The 18,426-nt window shown below is 61.8% G+C and overlaps 1 protein-coding gene across 3 annotated transcripts in view; it reads left to right on the top strand.

Annotated features, from left to right (window-relative positions):
* Window positions 1-14,747, top strand: part of OSBPL5 (oxysterol binding protein like 5) — a 53,675-nt gene extending 38,928 nt beyond the window's left edge. For 2 of the 3 annotated variants that reach the window (XM_045558478.1, XM_045558477.1), the window contains exons 10-22: window positions 809-993; window positions 1,447-1,528; window positions 2,471-2,569; window positions 2,959-3,055; window positions 4,319-4,417; window positions 8,546-8,643; window positions 9,036-9,125; window positions 9,207-9,343; window positions 9,780-9,965; window positions 10,222-10,348; window positions 11,557-11,695; window positions 12,903-13,005; window positions 13,543-14,747. In XM_045558478.1, the coding sequence (XP_045414434.1) occupies window positions 809-993; window positions 1,447-1,528; window positions 2,471-2,569; window positions 2,959-3,055; window positions 4,319-4,417; window positions 8,546-8,643; window positions 9,036-9,125; window positions 9,207-9,343; window positions 9,780-9,965; window positions 10,222-10,348; window positions 11,557-11,695; window positions 12,903-13,005; window positions 13,543-13,681 (1,581 nt within the window). In that variant the 3' untranslated portion in view covers window positions 13,682-14,747. Of the gene's footprint in view, window positions 1-808; window positions 994-1,446; window positions 1,529-2,470; window positions 2,570-2,958; window positions 3,056-4,318; window positions 4,418-8,545; window positions 8,644-9,035; window positions 9,126-9,206; window positions 9,344-9,533; window positions 9,627-9,779; window positions 9,966-10,221; window positions 10,349-11,556; window positions 11,696-12,902; window positions 13,006-13,542 lie in introns of those variants that run through there. The other variant, XM_045558479.1, reaches the window with a different exon arrangement.
* Window positions 14,748-18,426: the final 3,679 nt, after the last annotated feature.

The raw sequence follows: 18,426 nt of genomic DNA, 5'->3' as shown, positions 1-18,426 counted from the left end.
AGGCCTGCTGCGGGCTCCCGTCCTCCTGCCTCCCGGGGCAGCGGCCATCGGGCTAAGAGTGCAGGGCGCCCTCGGTTCAAGTCCTGCCTCTGCCGCACCCTAGCTGTGTGACCCTGGGCAAGTCAGCGGAGGGGGCAGGACCTCTGTCCCTGTGCGTGCCCTGGGGCCGCCACCAGGTGCCAGTCTAGAGCAGGAAGAGCAGTGGGGAGGGTTCGATGTCTCGGGGGAGGAGGAGGGTCCAGGGCGCCCCTCGCTTCTGGCAAACGAGGGCGCTTCCTGAGGGACGCGCAGCCCTCGGAGGGGCGGACGAGTGCAGGGCAGGGACAGATGGCTTCCTGGCCGCACTTGTCCCCAGACTCGTGCACTGTGTACGTTCACGATCTAGAACTCTGTGCACCGATCACACCTCAATAACGTGGCTAAAAAAAAGAAGTAGGATGGCTTAAGCCCAGGAGTTTGAGGTTGCTGTGAGCGAGGCTGATGCCACGGCACTCACTGTAGCCCGGGCAACAGAGCGACACTCTGTATCAAAAAAAAAAAGAGAGAGAAACAGAGAGAAAAGAAATTTTAAAATAGTAATAATGTTTTTTCAAAAGAAACAGAAGAGCAGGCGGCCGCCCGCCTCTCCAGGCAGCTGTGAGGACAGGACGGGCTGAAGCCCCGAACGCCGGGCCCGGAGTCCCCGCGTCCGTCCACACCTGGGCTTAACGGCCGGGTCTCGGGGGGCGGGGCCGGCGGCGGGGGCGGGGCCGGGAGGAGCAGCTCGCCCCGCCCACCCGCCGGGCCTGACCGCGGCCCCTCCGCGCAGCTGGGCGAGGCGGCGCAGGTGGAGACCGTGTCGGACGAGCACAAGAGTCTGATGTGGGTCCTGCTGAAGCAGCTGCGGCCGGGCATGGACCTGTCCCGCGTGGCGCTGCCCACCTTCGTGCTGGAGCCGCGCTCCTTCCTCAGCAAGCTCTCCGACTACTACTGCCACGCCGACCTGCTGTCCAGGTGCGCCGCGGAGGGGCGCCGGGACCCCGCAGGTCTGCTCTGGCCGGGCTGAGCTCCGCCCACTGTCCCTGTGGCTCTGGCCTCCCGGGGACCCTGTCCCCAGGACCAGCCTGGGAGGCGCTGGAGCAGAGGGAGCGTGGCAGGCGGTTCTGAGGCCGTGGCCGTCCGTGGTGCGTGTGGGGTCAGTGCCCAGCACCTGCTGTGTGCCCTGAGCCCTGCAGCTGCAGGCCGGACGGGTGGGCTGCAGCGGCAGGAAAGGGGGCTGGGCAGCGGGAGCAGCGGGGGGCTTCCTGGAGGCGGGGGCAGCCCTGGCCCTTTAGGAGAAGCCCCCGCCTCGGGGCTGCCCGGCAGGATGGGGCCTGGTGGCCTTTTTCCAGCGGAGTGGACAGAGGTCGGATGGTAGGAGTGGGGCCGGGGACGCCGCCCGGGTCAGAGCTGTCCCGCCCCTCGCAGGGCCGCGGCGGAGGAGGACGCCTACAGCCGCATCAAGCTCGTGCTGCGCTGGTACCTGTCCGGCTTCTACAAGAAGCCCAAGGTAAGACGCGCTGGGCAGGGCGGGGCTCTGGCCAGGGGTCGGGCTGTTCCGTCCGTGGCCCCCGGCCTGAGTCCCTGGCGCCCTGCTGCCCATGGCCTTGAAGGTCCTGGTCATCCTGCATTGGGCCCTGACTTCCCTGGAGGGGCCGCTGGACGGCTCAGGACAGCCCCCCAGGGTGGCCCTGGTCCCCTGAAGGACCCAAGCTGGGCGTTTCTCACCCCCAGGAGAACGGCCTCAGGCCTGCTGGCGATGCCGCCGCCACCCACCACGGTGCCAGGAACGGCCCTTTCCACCCTGAACCGCAAGGTGCCTTAGGGACCTGTGGTTTTCGTCATTTTGTAGTCATGGAACCCATTTTTAGAGCCCCAGACCCAGGACTCAGATGACAGCAGGGCTGCCCTGGTTGTCGGGGGAGAGGGGTGTGCAGCCCCGCCCATGCCCCCTCCCCCACCACGGAGCCCTGGGGTTCCAAGGCACACAAGTTTGAAAACCACAATTCTGGTTCCACCTCTTCATCATGCAGTTGGGGAAACTGAGGCTCAGGGAGAGGAAGGGACAACCCAAGTCACACAGCAGGTTGGGGGTGTTGCTGGGTCTCCTGACCACATGGTGCCTTCCACAGGCAGCTTTCGGTGGGTTGTGTGTGGGCTACACCCAAAGTCCAGGGAGAGCGTGACTTTGTCGGAGTGTCCTGTCCCCCTCTGAGCCGAGAAGTGGACAGGATGCCCTAGGCCGCCCCCCAGAATGTAAACCACCAGCAAAGCATAGTGTCCCCAAAGCAGAAGTGGGGTGCTATTCCCAGACACTGGCGGCAAACCAGGCCGTCCATCCTAGAGCCCAGGGGACAGGCAGCCACCACACTCTCCCTCAGTCCACACCACGCCTGGCACGTGAGCCCCTCCCCGCCGGCTGCTCCAGCGCCTTCCTGTGCGTTGCCCGCAGGGAATCAAGAAGCCCTACAACCCCATCCTGGGGGAGACCTTCCGCTGCTGCTGGTTCCACCCCCAGACCGACAGCCACACGTTCTACATAGCAGAGCAGGCAAGCCCCCGCGGCCCGGGCTCCGGGGGCGGGCCCGGCAGTGGGCAGGAGCAGGCCTGACCCGACGGGCACGTTTCCTGTGGGCCTGCCCATGGGAGGGGCTCCAGATGGGGGCATCTCGCAGAAGGCACAGACACACCCGGCAGCTGTGACACCAGGCGGTGTCTCCCTGGGGAGGGGGCCGGTGCGTCCCACTCCCAAGGCGCGCTCCAGGCTGATTCAGGGATTCGAGGCTGCCCTGGGCATTGGGAGCGGGAGCCGGGACCGTCCTCTGCCCAGTCCCGGGGCTGGGCGCGAGGCGGAGTGGAGGGGACATCGGGCAGCCGGGCCCTCGCCTGCCTGGGGTGCTCACCTCCGGGCTGTTCCCAGAGCCGCCTCCCCGCACACAGGTGTCCCACCACCCTCCCGTGTCTGCCTTCCACGTCAGCAACCGCAAGGACGGCTTCTGCATCAGCGGCAGCATCACCGCCAAGTCCAGGTTCTACGGTGAGAGGCGCAGCCCGGGGAGGCCTGGGCTCTAGGGGCCGGGGACACCCAGACCTCACGGGGTGGCCGTGTGCCCGTCCCTGCCTGGCCAGAGACCACATGGGTGATAAAAGCGCTCAGACCCTGGCCCTGGCAGAGCTGATCCCAGGCCCAGCGCCCCCCAGCTGTGAGTGGTGCCCCGGGCAGGGATGCCGTGGGCAGGTGGGGACGCAAGCTGCACCGGTCGGGAGCCTCTGGCCACACGGAGCTATTTAAAGTGACTAAAATGAAATAAAACGTGGGACGCAGCAGCCCCTTAGTTGCGGGGGCTGCGTTACACGGGCTCAGAGGCCACACGTGGCTGGTGCCCCCGAGTGGGACAGGCAGGATCGAACGCTCCCATCTTGGCAGAAACTTCTGGGGGACAGGACTGCTCTGGGGCCGGGCAGCCGCGGGTGCTCAGAAAACATCCATTTCCATTCTTTTCCCATCGGGTGCATCCTTTTTGTCCTTGTCATCTGTGGGCAGGCGTGTGCTGAGCGCCGTGAGTGCCCAGCTGTCTGCGGGGTGTGTGGAGAACACCGTGTGTGCAGACGTCTGTGGAGGGGTAGCCGGTGGCGTCTGCCCACGGGCTCGGCCCATCTTCCCAGCCCAGAGTGGGGCGCCCCCTCCACAGGGGTGCTTAAAATCCAAGAGGGGGCCGGGCGCGGTGGCTCACGCCTGTAATCCCAGCACTCTGGGAGGCCGAGGCGGGTGGATCGTTTGAGCTCGGGAGTTCGAGACCAGCCTGAGCAAGAGCGGGACCCCGTCTCTACTAAAAAAAATAGAAAGAAATTATCTGGCCAACTAAAATATATATAGAAAAAAATTAGCCGGGCATGGTGGCGCATGCCTGTAGTCCCAGCTACTCGGGAGGCTGAGGCAGGAGGATCGCTTGAACCCAGGAGTTTGAGGTTGCTGTGAGCTAGGCTGATGCCACAGCACTCACTCTAGCCCGGGCAACAGAGCGAGACTCTGTCTCAACAAAAGATAAATAAAATAAAATCCAAGAGGGGCTCACCCTGAGACTCTCTTGTTAATAACTGAAATGAACCATTGGCACATCAGAAGTTACACAACTTCTCAGGGCAGACGCCACGTGCAGACTGGCCAGGGCTTTTCCAGCATCTGAAGCTCAGAGGGGTCAAGGACTCTCCCAGAGTCACACAGCCCGAAGGAGCTCAGGGCCTTTGACTCCCGGCTCACAGTCTGCGCTCACTGTCCTGCCTGCCCCTGTCTCTGCAGGGAACTCGCTGTCAGCCCTGCTGGACGGCAAAGCCACGCTCACCTTGCTGAGCCGAGCAGAGGAGTACACCCTCACCATGCCCTACGCCCACTGCAAAGGTGAGCGGCCACCCGGCCAGAGCAGGCCTTGGTGAGCGTGCCCGGGCACTAGACCCTTTCGGTTTTTATTTGCGTGAAGATATCTTTATTTCACCCTCACTTGTCAAAGATTTTTAAGGCGAACGTGTACTTGCAGGTAGGTTGCTGTTTTCTCCCCCGTGAACGCGTCTCGTGTTGCCGTCTGGGGGCCTTGCTGGTTGGCGATCGATCGGCCGTCGGTCTGTCAGTTACAAAGCCCCCTTTCTCTGTAGCTGCGTTTAAGATGGTCCCACTGTAGCACGTCAAGGTTTGGATTTCTTTTTTAATTTTTAGTTAATAGACTTTATTTTTGTGCAGTAGTTTTAGGTTTACAGGAAAATTGAGCACAAAGCCCGGAGAGTTCCCACAGACCCCCCCCACCATCGCCGTGTCACGCGGAAGAGTCTCACACCCAAAAATCGCTTACGGTTAGAAGGACCAGATGAACCCCCCTGTTCATCCCTCCCTCCCTGAACCCTGGCAACCGCGGATGCTTTTACTGTCTCCGCGGTTTTGCCTTTTCCGTAACGCCACGTGGCCGGAATCACACCTGAAGATCCCTGCCTATCTCTCTGTGGCTTGCCGGCTCTGCACTGCTTTTGTGTTTTCGCTGATGGAGGGATTTTGTTTGTTTGAACTCTTCGAATCTGAGGTTTCATGGTTTTGATCTAGAAATTTTTAATCTGGAAACGTCCAGCCATTATTCTGTTTGTTCTTGGAGACGAGGCCTCGCTCTGTGCCCCTGCCCGGGCTGGGGTGCAGTGGCACCGTCACGGCTCACGGCAGCCCCCAGCTCCTCGCCATGATTTTTTTTTCCTACCATAGAGATTTTTTTAATACTGCCTCACTCCTCATTTCTCTATTTTTCCTAGAACTCCAGTGAGACATAAGCTAAACCATCTCCTTCCATGCTCAGTATCCCACAACGTTTCCATCATCTCTTTTATCTCTTTGCATTCTAGGTAATTCCTTTAGATACATCTGTAACTCTAACTAACCTGATGCTGATTGAACTCACCCATCAAGCTTTCAGGGTTGATGTTTTGTTTCCCTGGAAATTCTGCTTGGTTGCATTTCAAACCCGCCTGTTCTTTTGCTCTTGTTCCTTGGTCATGTTTGCAATCCCTTCTTATAAACCTTCGAACATTACAAACACAATTGCTTTATCGTCTCTCCCTAATAATTCTAATTTGTTTGCTACTGTGTCCCCACGGCCACAGATATTCAGTGAATGGCTGTATTTAGTAAAACCTGGGGATTCTGATTTTTCTGGGCCCTCACCAAGAATGTGTGAATCCCAAGCTCACGTTACAAATCCGGGGACTCTCCGTCTGCTGTGCAGGGGCTTCCTGTAGCTTCCGCTCTTCCTCTTGCTGAGGGTGCAGCCACCTGAGAGTCCCTGCTCTGTGGACACGTCTCCCAACAGCTGTCCTGGTTACTGCGGCCCGGGGACCTGTCACTGCTCCCCGAGGGAACCTCAGAAACCAAGGTCTCAGAGCAACAAATGCTCCTCCCTGGTCCTCTTCCTCCCACCCCGCTCATCCTCCTCCTCCTCCTTGACTTCTCCTTCCTTGTTTTCTCATCCAGGGATTTCCCTTGTGTTCTTGTACACACACCTGCTCATCTGTGCATTTAAAAGAACATCATATACTTTTTTCACCTTGTATTATGGCAGCCTTCAAACACGCATGAGAGTGTAGTGCAGGAGCCCACGGTGCAGACGCGACTGTCACACTGCTGTGGACCCCCCCCCCATCACCTGGATGTTCATCCCAGACCTCATGTCATGTCATCTCCGTATTTTATTGTGCATCACTAAAAGATAAAGATTTCCCTTAAAAAAATTTTTTTTTCTATTTTTTTTAAAACCAGTCAAATTTAGCAGTGGGGGGGTCATATACCAACTTCAGCGGCATGAGTGCTAGTAAGTGCTGATAACCCCCTACCGTCGGACCGGCCGTGGTGAGCGTAACTCCCACCCTGAAAGTGTCTCCTCCAGGATTTCCCTTTTTAACCACAGCCAAGATGCTATTATCACACCAAAAAAAAAAAAAAAAACCCAAACTGAGGCTCCTTCCTTATCATCAGATACTCAGTCTGTGTTGGGAGCCGCCAGCTGGTGTGTGCATGTGTGTTGAGACATACATGTGCACACACATGTTGAGACATGCATGTGCACACACGTGTTGAGATGCACAGTGCACATGTGTTGAGGTGTGCACGTGCACACGTGTTGAGATGCGTAGTGCACACGCGTGTTACAGCTCATTCGTCTGAGCAGGGCTCTGCACCGGGCTCGCACTCTGTGCGTGGTTATGCTGTCTTTCCAGTTCCTTGGCGTCTCTCCCGCCGGTTTTCCCCTTGCCTATGTGTCCCAGAAACGAGTCATCTTCTTGCAGTTTCCTCTGGGCGGGATTTCCGTGGCCGCACTCCTCTGCCCGGGCGTCGCCCACGGACCGCAGCTGACGTGCTCTGTGGGTGCGTGGACACCCTCAGCACAGTCTTCTCAACAGCACGCTTCCGAGGGGCCCCGTGTCTCCCCACGGCAGGTGCGCAGTGCGGGTTGTTCTTTGCCACGTTGTTCTTTGCCGGTGTGGCCACGAGAGCACCTTGGATACTTCCTGCTCCGGACCTGGGAGCAGCGATTTCTCCCGGGAGTCCAGTTCCTTCCCGTCGGGAATGAGGTTTAGAGACCACAGCTGGAGGTTGGATCTGCTTCTCTGTTTTGTCTGTCTTTCTTATCGTGGTAAAGTGCACATAACAAAATCTGCCGTCTTTCCCGTTCTTAAGTGGACAGTTCAGTGGTTTTAAGTACATCCGTAGCGCAGGACGACCATCGCCACCACTCTCGCAAGAGTGTTTCTTAGCACTGGCTTGGTCATTGCTCCTGAGACTTCCCAGTGAGCTGAACATAGAAATCTTCTTTGTGGTCGGTTTAAAATAGATCCCGAGTTCACATTCGCGCTTCGGTGGGACCCAGGATGGCAGGATGTTGGCCGTCCGCTGACCTGACACCTGCATCTTCCCCCCAGGCCGAAAAGCCCCGTTTTCAAGGACACAACTGTGGTGACTTCTATTTATGTCCCACGTCACACATGTGGCAGTCTAGAATATGGCCACAGTACGATGACGATGACAGTGTGCGGTTGGATTTGTGTGACTGTCTCTGTCCTAACTCTGTCCTCTGCGACTTTTAAGGTCACCTGCAATCAGTCTCCTCTGGGATCATGCCACCAGCCGACACCTGATTCGGGTTTCTTATTTCATTTTACTTTTGGTTTCTAGGAATTGCTCTTTAAAATTCTTTTATAATTATAATTTTTAATAATTAAAATAAATTATTTAACTTTCCTGGGGGGTCGGGGCCAGTGCTGTTTGGAGACCCCTCGGCACGGTGCAGAGACCCTCCTCATTCCTCCCAAGCCGCAGACATCTCTGTTGTGTGCGCGGTCCGGGTGCGTTCGCCCAGCCCCCTGCGTGCGGGGCGATCTGGGGGTGTTTCAAGCCTTCGCTACTACAAACAGCTTGTCTTTTTTCTTTCATTCTTTCATTTTTGAAAGAGACACATTTTACCCCACATTTCCAAGTGTTTCAGAGGGGAAATATTTTGGTTTTCTGGTGGTGTTGGCTTCTTTAATTAGATTAAGTCGTCCTTATGGCCAGGGGTAGATTCATTCTTTCCTTCGCTCATTGACAAAGAGACGTATTAATTTTTAAACATACGCCGGGTGCCGTCCCGGGTGCTGGTGCCCACTGTGTGCAGGGCGCCGTCCTGGGACGCGGCAGTGCGTGGGGAGGGGACGTTGGAGCGGGGACCGCAGAGTCGAGGGAGCCTGCCCTGCGTGTCCTGGGGGCTCCCGGGAGCCTGGGATGGGGGGGAGCCTGGGATGTGAGCAAAGGCCCCAGCGAGGACCAAGAACCCCTTCCTGGGGGCGACGGTCACCCAGGGACCAGGCAGCAGCCCAGGCCACGTGCCCCTCCACATGCGGCTCTGCTCCCGGAGCTCCTGTCTTCTCCACTCTCCCTTCTCGCCCTCCCGGGATGTGACACAGGCCTCCCAGGGCTCAGCAGGGCGGGGCGGCCCGACCCCTGACACAGGCTGCATTTCAGGAATCCTGTACGGCACGATGACCATGGAGCTGGGCGGGAAAGTGGCCATCGAGTGTGCCAAGAACAACTTCCAGGCTGAGCTGGACTTCAAGCTCAAGGTAGTGCTGGCTGTGGCCTGGCGGGGCAAGGCCTGGAGCTCGGCCAGGGAAGGGACAGGACCCTGGGATCCTCCTGCCACCCTCTCACTCCCCAGGGAAGGTTCCCCAAGCAAAGCACATGGGGGAGCAGCTCCTGGGATCCTGTAGTACTGACGGGGCCCCAGGAGGGGAAGAGGCTGCCTGCGGGTGCCCAGCAGAGCCAGGGGGGCCCGGGCCCCTCCTCCCCGGGGCCGGCATCCGGTGGGGGCGCTGGGCGAGCGCGGCCTCCTCCGGCATGAAGTCTGGCCCTGGCCGGGCTCCCAGGCACCCCGCGAGAGTGGCTGTTCCGTGCCCCTGGGGATGTGCCCCTGGAAGGGCCCGGCCCTCACTGGCTCTGTCCTGGGGCCCTGCAGCCGTTCTTCGGGAGCAGCTCAAGCATCAACCAGATCTCGGGGAGGATCTCGTCGGGGGGTGACGTCCTGGCCAGTCTCACTGGACACTGGGTAAGGGTGTCCCTCGGGCGAGCGTGGCTGGACAGTCCTCGACCAGGCCAGCACTCTGACCCTGCCCGGCCGTCTGGGCAGGACAGCGACGTGTTTATCAAGGAGGAGGGAAGTGGCAGCACTGAGCTCTTCTGGAGCCCGAGCGGGGAGGTCCGCGCGCAGAGGCTGAAGCGCCGCACGGTGCTGTTCGAGGAGCAGACGGAGCTGGAGTCCGAGAGGTGAGGCCGCCTGGCACCGAGGGCCCTGCTGACCGCGGTGCTGTGAGCGTGTCCCCAGGGTGTCCCTGGCGGGGAGGGCAGACCTCAGAGTGGGCCCCTGGTGGCAGATCACATGTCTTGGCAGCATGGTGGAAGGGGTGAGGCCTGGAGAAGAGCAGGCTCCCCCTGCCACCCCCGTCACTTCGGGCAGGTGACCGACAGCTCCTCTGGGAGGTCCCTGAAGGCAGCGGGTGGGAGCTCAGCGCAGGGAAAACCATCTCGTGGAGAAAAAACAGCACCTGGGAGACAGGCTCCCTGCAAGGTAGTGAGCTCCCTGTCACTGGAGGCAATCAGGCAGGGGTTGCTCTGAGCCTCCCTTCCAGGGACAAGGGGCCCTGACTCCAAGCTGCCTTGGAGTTGGGGCTGCCCCAGTTCAGGGTGGATCTGATGCCTGCAGGCTCTGGCAGCATGTCACCAGGGCCATCAGCAAGGGTGACCAGCACAAGGCCACGCAGGAAAAGTTTGCACTGGAGGAGGCACAGCGGCAGCGAACCCGCGAGCGCCAGCAAAGCCTCACGCCCTGGAAGCCGCAGCTGTTCCACCTGGACCCCGCCACCCAGGAGTGGCGCTACCGATATGAGAAGTGAGAGCGGGCAGGTGGCAGCCCTGGGGGCACACGGTGGGGCTGGACCTGAGCCGGCACCTGGAGGAGCCCGTGAGGGAGAGGGAGGGTCAGAGCCCCTCCCCCCCAGCCCTCGCTGCTGGCCCTGCCCGCGGCCGGTGGCCGTGGTTGCTGTCTTGGGGCCCTGGCCACTGTTGGGAGCCCCAGGGCTGCCAGGAACAGCCCCCTGTCCCCGAGGCCACTGCCTCTGCCAACACGTGCCCTCTGGACCCTCCAGCCGCAGCCCCTGGGACCCCACGAAGGACATCGCCCAGTTTGAGCAAGACGGGATCCTGCACACCCTGCAGCGGGAGGCCGCAGCCCACCAGGCCCCCTTCCGGGGCAGCCCGGGGCCCGGGCACGAGGTCAGCACCCCCCAGCCCAGCCCAGGGCTGTTCTCAGCTGCAGGTGTGGCAGCCCCCACACCCTCGCCACCCCACCTTCCCCCTCCCTGGGCCCCAGCCCCTCGTCCCCCCATCGTGGGACCCAAGACACATGGGTTTGCAGGACGCTCAGTTCCCGGCACCCTGATATGTGGGGCACTGAGCCAGGGTCTGCTGGACGCCAGCCCACTGTCCCCAAAGTCGCCCTCCGCCGACATAGTAGCCACATTATCCCACCTACCGATGAGCCTGAGAGCTTTGCCCAGGCAGGGAGAGGAGGGGTCTGCGTTCATTCCTTTGCACAGATCTGGGGCCCAGAAAAGGCGGGAGGGCGGCAGGCAGCCCGGGGAGGAACATGGACGGATGGAGCAGCCTTGGCCCAGGTGTGCTTTTGAGGGGTGTCTGGAGTCCCCATGGCGCTGTGCCACGGTGGCTACCAGGTGGTGCCTAACTCACAAGGCCGCGTCCACCCCGAGCCTTGAGGTTCCAGGGTGGTCACCGCTGATCACTTTGTATCCAAATCCACCTCCCCCCTCTCCTATCCACTTGTCCCAGCTCTGACCCACCTCTGACGCTGTGTGTCCCTGGCACCTCCTGGCCCCTCTGGGCCCACAGGCCTGGTGTCACGTGGGGGCAGCCACAGGCCAGTCCTGCTGTTTGCCCAGCCCCTGAGCACCCGCTCATGTCCCCGCTGCCTTGTGAGCTCAAGTTGCTGCCGAGCGGACGAGCCTCACCTTGGCCGCACCTGTGCTCCTGGGGCTTGTTAGCAGCCGGCTGAGCTGGGGGTTCCTGGCAGAGACGTCCCCTCGGTGTGGGGGGTCCAGCCGTCCCACGTTCCTGTGGGGCCTGTCAGCACACACAGCGGCCTGAGCTGCTGCCTCGCACCCCCCGGGTCAGAGCCAGCAGGGCCCCGTGGCGACCTCCCTGCGCCTGTTGGGCCCATCCTCGCTGCCTCGCAGGCCCCGCCCCTAAGGAGGGGTCAGCAGCCCTCGTCACCAGTGGGAAACAGGTCCAGGGGGGCCACGACCAGGGCCCAGACTCAAACCGCCCGGCCACCTACACCACGGGCAGCTGCGTTCTCTGCCTGCAGCCTCCTCTAGCGCTGCCCTGGCCTGAGCGGGCCACTGTGTCCCCGAGGGCCCATGCTGGGGCTGGGGGGTCCTGGCCACAGCAGCTCCACCTCTCTGCAGAGGCCTGGCCCAGACCGGCGGCTCCGCAAGGCCAGTGACCAGCCCTCTGGCCACAGCCAGGTCACCGAGAGCAGCGGCTCCACGCCTGAGTCGTGCCCCGAGCTCTCGGACGAGGACCAGGACGGGGACTTTGTTCCAGGTGAGCCCTGACCGGTGGGCGCCTCAGACAGGGGCCTGGCGGGAGGGCAGTGGGGTGGGGGGCCGCCCCCCTCTCGGCCCCTCTACAGGATGGAAAGGGCCAGAGAGGCACCTTCCCAGGGTGGTGGCCTCCCGGGCAGGGACTCCTCTGCCCGCCCCGACCGTCCTCCCAGCGGGCTGTGCCCTGTCGGAGCCGGGGGGGGGGGACAGCCCAGGGGCTGATGGGGATGTGGTGGGGGTGGGGGAGGAAGGGGGTGGGCCCAGGCCAGGGCTCCCTAAGCTGGTGGGGCCGGTGTGGGCAGTGTCCGCCCGCCCCTGCCCTCTGGTCCTGCCCGCCTCTCTGCTCCTTTGCTGTCCCTGGCCAGCCTGTGTCTCCCAGACTTTGTCCCTGCCTCTGTGGGAACAAGCCACGCCTGGGCCATTTCTGCCTCCCAGGGTGCATTAGGGGCCAGCTGAGCCTGGGGCTCCATCAGCGCCCCTCCCTAATCAGCACCCCTCCCTCATCATCAGCACCCCTCCCTCATCAGCACCCCTCCCTCATCAGCACCCCTCCCTCGTCAGCGCCCCTCCCTCATCAGCGCCCCTCCCTCGTCAGCACCCCTCCCTCATCAGCACCCCTCCCTCATCATCAGTGCCCCTCCCTCGTCAGCACCCCTCCCTCATCAGCGCCCCTCCCTCATCAGCACCCCTCCCTCATCATCAGCACCCCTCCCTCGTCAGCACCCCTCCCTCATCAGCACCCCTCCCTCATCATCACCCCTCCCTCGTCATCAGCACCCCTCCCTCATCATCACCCCTCCCTCGTCAGCGCCCCTCCCTCGTCAGCGCCCCTCCCTCATCAGCGCCCCTCCTTCATCAGCGCCCCTCCCTCGTCAGCACCCCTCCCTCATCATCAGCGCCCCTCCCTCGTCAGCGCCCCTCCCTCGTCAGCGCCCCTCCCTCATCAGCACCCCTCCCTCATCATCAGCGCCCCTCCCTCATCAGCGCCCCTCCCTCGTCAGTGCCCCTCCCTCGTCAGCGCCCCTCCCTCGTCAGTGCCCCTCGTGCGTCTCCCTGTGCCCCCAGCTTGGTCCGGCGGGTTTCCCACGAGCTGGGGTGGGAGCCGAGCTGGGCGGACCCCGAGACCCACATGGCGGCCCCCGGGGCCTGCGGCTCACCCTTGTTCTCCCCTCCTCTCCTGTGTCTCCCCGTCCCCTGGGCCGACCCAGGCGGCGAGAGCCCGTGCCCTCGGTGCAGGAAGGTGGCGCGGCGGCTGCAGGCCCTGCACGAGGCCATCCTCTCCATCCGCGAGGCCCAGCAGGAGCTGCACAGGTGGGCCTGGCGCGGGACGGCTGGGGGGCCGAGGGAGGCCTGGGAGGCCACGGCCTGGGCTGTCACTGGAGCCAGAACCTGAGGGTCCTGCTGCAGGGTGGGGACAGGAAGAAACCCCCTGGGGTCCCTTCATGGTGACCTAGCGGGGGTGGCACAGGGCGCAGTGCTGGGACAGGGTGAGGTGGCAGTGCTCGGCGGACACTGGGCCACAGACTGCAAGGAGCCTAGAGGAAGGTGCCAGCCCCGGTGTAGGCCTGGGGGTAGCCCCAAGAGAGACCCCGAGTTGCGTGGAACCAGGTGGCAGCCTGGGCTCACGGCCGGCCCGCCCATGCGGAGTGGATCCTCAGGAATGCCCGAATGCTGCACTCTATGACCCGCATGGGTGCGGCCCCCAGGCATTTGCGAGAGGCCCCCTCCTGTCCCCAGCTCCACTCTGTGTCCAGCACCTGGTCACCACCCAAGGGCACCCTCTCGGCCTGTGGGAGGGGGACCGTGCTGGCCCTGGCACAGTCCCCATGACTGCCTCTGTCGTTGCAGGCACCTCTCAGCCATGCTGAGCTCCACGGCACAGGCCGCGCAGGTGCCGGCCCCGGGCCTCCTGCAGAGCCCCCGATCCTGGTTCCTGCTCTGCGTGTTCCTCGCGTGTCAGCTGTTTATCAACTACATCCTCAAATAAGAGCCCGTGGGGGCAGTGCGGGCGTCGCCTGCAGAACTCCCAGCCGGCCCGAGCCTCCCTCCCAGGCACCCAGCACTTTAAGCGTGGAGGTGGAGGGGCCCGTGGAGCAGGGGCTGCAGCAGGGACCCAGGGGCTACAAGGGCGCTGGGGGCCGGGCGTGCTGGGCCCTCTGGGGGGGTGCTGGCCTCTCCGCCCGGGCACTCCGCCCCACCCCGGCCTTAACGCTAAAGCCAAATGCAGCTTCCGCTGTGCAGTGTGTTCCTGGTCGTCTCGCCTTGTCATTCCCAGTCCAGCTCCCCTGGCCACGTGGGACCGATGGATCCAGCCCGGAGGGCCCGCCCAGGCTATGGATGGTCACGGCCCAGCAGCGGTGAGGGGCGGTTTCGACACGGCAGCCAGGAGCCCCGAGCAGGCCCGAAGTCCCCAGGGCTCCGACACACCGATGCACAGGCCTCCGTCCGGAGATGCTGCCCACGTTAACAGGGCCACCCTGGACAGGCCGGCGCTGCTCTGGGGAGGACGTTTCGGGTTTTTATTCTGCTGTGTGCTGTCTGGATGGGAGCCCAGTGCAGATGGGTCCTGGAACCTCCCTCCCCACACGGCTCGGACGTGGCTGCCCGGGGGTGCGTGCCCAGGCAGAGGCGGGTGTGAGTGCAGGTGGGAGCGGGCGGCCGGGCACAGGGCCGAGGCCCAGCTGGCCCGTGTCCCCAGGTCAGGGAGGCTCAAGTTCTCCACTTCGCTCAGACCGACGCACAGTCTTCCTACTTCACACTTTTTTAATAAACATAACTGCAATATTCCCGGCCGGCTGCGAGCAGCAGTCAGCCTCCGGCGCCTGGCCTCAGTCCCCGTGTCGGTGCCGCCTGCGCGTGTGCGTGCGGGTGTGTCCGTGTGTGCAAGCGTCCACACGTCCACACACACACAGAGCCTTAATACGGTGTGGCGGTGCCATCTGAGCATAACTGATCGTTTGTTCTCCCATTTTTGTACCCATGTCTTGTCTCTCCCCCGTCCAATTTGGGGACATGTCTATGCTCCATGCCTTGAAATAAACAGACACATATGTTGCGTGTTCTCTTCTTGGGGGACTTCTGGAAACAAGCCAGGGCTCCTCAGGGAGAGGCTCAAAGCCAGCATGGGGCTGTCGGGCTGAAGGCTGCAGAGTTCACAGGGCGCAGTGGGCGGCCGACCCACCCTGGGGAGCAAGGCCAAGAGGCTGGGGTCCCGTCAACCATCAGAAGAGCCAGCTGAGGACATAGGAGTGGCAGTGCCACGGGGCACCCCAGGCAGCTGCCGAGACTTGGTGGGGGGCATTGGCACAACTCACACCCCTGAGGCCCCTTCTGCCCAGTCGCTGCCCCTTCCCTGTGCAGGGGAGACCCCAGGCTGGGCCACCTGACCCGCTGCCCCCAGCCCACCCTTTGCTTCGCATCCACTGTGGCCACTGTCCCTTCGTCTGGGAAAGAAAGCCTTGAATCCACATTCCATCCTGGGGACGAGACATTCTGAATTCATGGTTCTTCTCTTCCAGTGCTTGAACAATGTCACCCGCCTTCTCTCTGGCCTCCGTGGGTTCTGGTGAGAAGTCTGCCCCGTCCTGTTTCTGCGTCAAGTAAAGGGGTCCTTTCTCTTCTGCAGCTTTCAGGACTTGTCCTGCCTCCACTTCTCAGAAGCGTGACTGCAGCGTGCCTGGTGTGCGTCTCTTTGGCTTCGTCCTGCTGAGGGTCCCCTCGCTTCTTGAATCTATAAGTTTATGTCTTTCTCCAAATTTAGGTAATTTCTAGCTATTCCTCCTTCGAATGCGTTTTAGCTTCACACCCTCTCACCTCTCTTCCTGGGGCTTTGAGGGTGTGTCTTGGGACACAAAGAGGCAAACACGAAGAAGCCGTGTTTCCTCTTCCTGCTGCCCGCAGAACTTCATAGAATCCCCCAGCGGGTCGAGTGCAGCCCTCCGGGGCAGCGTCCGCCCAAGGGGAAATAGTCCGTGCCCGAGTCAGGGCGTTTCTAGAACAGATGAACTCAGGCTCCCCTGCCTCTTCCGGTGCATCACGCAACACCGGATGGGATTAACGGTTCTGCCTCCGTGAGCTGCAGCCAGACAGAGGCTCCCTCACACCAAACCCCGCTGAGATTTGCCCGGACATGACTTAGGAGCTTGCCAGGAGCAAGGAGTGGCTGCCCCGTCTGGCCGCTGCCCTGGGCGGCCTCACACAGCCCCTGCAAGACTCCCGGGTCGCGACCCTCGCCTCGAATAAAACTAACCTTAATTCTTTAAAAGCCTGATTTCTCTTTAGCTGACAAATTTTGGATTATTTTTTCTTGTCCCACAGGTAGTTGCTATTATTCTATCTTCAAGTTCACAGACTCGGTCTTTTGTCCCCTGCTGTGGGGACAACGGCGCTGTGCCGTTGATTCTGCTCTTTGGGTGCGTTTGAAATCTCAGTTCTCCCTCAACTCTGTGACCCCGTGCGGTTCTGCTTTACGTCCCGTTTCTCTGCCGCGAGTCCCCATGTCCTCCCTCGTCGCAGGCCTGCCTGCGCCTCCTGGCCGAGGCTCTTCACTGTGGCCGCCCGAAAACCCCTGTGGGACAATTCTGACATCCGTGTCACCGCACTGTGGTTGCCTACGTTTCCACTTCTCTTTCAAGTTGACATGTCCCTGGTTCTTGGTACAAGTAATTTCTTTTTCATCGTATGCTGGACGTTTTGGGTAAAGTGTTTTGAGACTCAGTATTTTACTTAAATCTTGTGTGTTTGCAGCCTCCTCCGACGGCTCATAGGAGTGAAGGGGCCCCCCCTTGTCACTGCCAGGGGGAGGTGACGTCCAGGTTCCCACATGACCCACAGCGACACCCGCGGGGGCAGAGGGGACCCTTCCAGCGCCAGGGCAGGGCGGGGGTGGGAGCGCAGGCTGCCCATACAGATCCGTTGCCACCCCCTGCCCTGGAGAGGGAGGGTCCCCGCAACGCCACCCCCCACCTGGTCCCCACAGACACTCCCTACGTACGCCTGGGGGAAACGGAGAGGTCACGGCGGTTATTGTCTCCAAGCTTTCTGTCCCCCAGCCCCCCTTCCCTGGGCCTCTGCCGACAGAAAAGGCTTTTCCTTGGCTTCTCTTGTCTTCGCCTGTTGGCGTCTCAGAGTTGCCGGCTTTGCTGGCACCCGTACGGGATATCTGAGGCAGAAACACCACAGAAAATCCCGCAGGAGCCCCTCCCAGCCCCTGCCGGCCGCCCCAGCTGCACCCCAGCACCCCATGTCCCCGTCCCGGCGTGGCGAACGGCAGCGGCCTCTGTGCCGTCCTGCCCGGTCGAAGGGGCAGAGCTCAGGTGTCTGTCCCCGGACCGCGGCTCAGAGTTTCCACCGGTCCCTATATGATTGATCGTCTTGCGGCCCCTCCTGCCGCGGAGCCTGGCTTTCCTGTGCCCACCGCCCCTCCCCCAGCCCAGTCTGCCGGAATCCCTGGAGGAAACCGGCTCTGCTGCCAAAGGCCATTGTCAGGCAGACGGAGCTCATTCATTCCTCTCACTTCTGGTGACTGTCCTGGTGCTCTCAGGGGACCAGGCTGCAGAGAAAGGCAGGGACGTGGACAGGGCGGGGAGCCGGGCGGGCAGCTACAGAGCTCAAGGCGGAGGGAGCTTCCTGAGCGGCCTCCTCCCTCTGCCAGAAAAAAGAAGTGAGACAGTTTACGTCCTGGTTCCCCAGCAAATCGACTGCTGGACTCTCTGAGCCTCAGTTTTCTCATCTGCAAAATGGGCAGAGAAGGACTCAGAAATCCTGGTGATCACAGCGTCTTCTGGAGTCGGGGAAAGAGCTTTGGTCAGGGAGACCCTGCCCACCGCTCCCCACATGACCCCCCGGCTCTAGGCCTTCAGACAGGATGGCAACAGCCGGCTCCTTCTGTGTAAGTCCTGCCTGGCACCGTCCCGCTGCTGCAGGCGTGAGCCCGGCAACCCTGCCAAGGCCGAGCCCTGAGGACTTGATCTTGTGCTGCCTGGGGAGAGGCCCCTCATTCCATTGTGAGGCTGCAAAACCAGCTCCCTCAACGATCAGTTTAAGCAGAGAGTTCATGAAGGTGCTACTGAGCAGTCGGCAAAACTGACAGGAGTTCAGGCTTGGAGATCCTCAGTGACAGCAACACTCAGGCTCACACGGCGAAGCAGGCCAGTGTGGGCACGCCCGCAGGCCACCTGCCGCCCCTCGCCCTGGGCCCTGCAGGCTGCTCCCCGACAGCAAGACCTGGGCTCCACCGCCAACACCAACACTGCCACCCACAGCCTGGCCTACAGACAGCCCCTTGCAATGCCGGCTTCTGCACACACCGGATGCCAGCTTCAAGTTCAAGGCCAGGGCACCCATCAGGGACCAACTTTCTGGCTTCTCCTGGGACTTTCTCAGTTTGGGCACTGAAATTCCAGTGTCCCAGGCGAACCCGAACGGTGGGCACATTTATTTCCTGTGGCTGCTATAGCCAAACACCATACACTGGCTGACTTAAAACCACAGGAATTTATTCTCAACTTTGCACATGGCCAGTGATTCTGGGTGGGGGTTGATGCTTTCCTGGTGCTTGCTCCTGCTGGAGAGGCCAGCTCTGCCCTGGCAGCCTGCCAGCCCCACCTGCAGGCCCGCTCTTGCGCCGGCCCCTGCTCGGCCCTCACTCAGCCCTGGGCCAGCTGCTGGCAGGGGACAGACCCCACTGACCGTAAAGGGATGACCATAGTGCTCAGGCCCCAGCAGGGGACT

The sequence above is a fragment of the Lemur catta genome, chromosome 7 (genome assembly GCF_020740605.2).
Source record: "Lemur catta isolate mLemCat1 chromosome 7, mLemCat1.pri, whole genome shotgun sequence".
Lineage (NCBI taxonomy): Eukaryota > Metazoa > Chordata > Mammalia > Primates > Lemuridae > Lemur > Lemur catta.
Note: the sequence above shows the minus strand (reverse complement) of the source record. Positions and strands in the feature narration are given on the sequence as shown.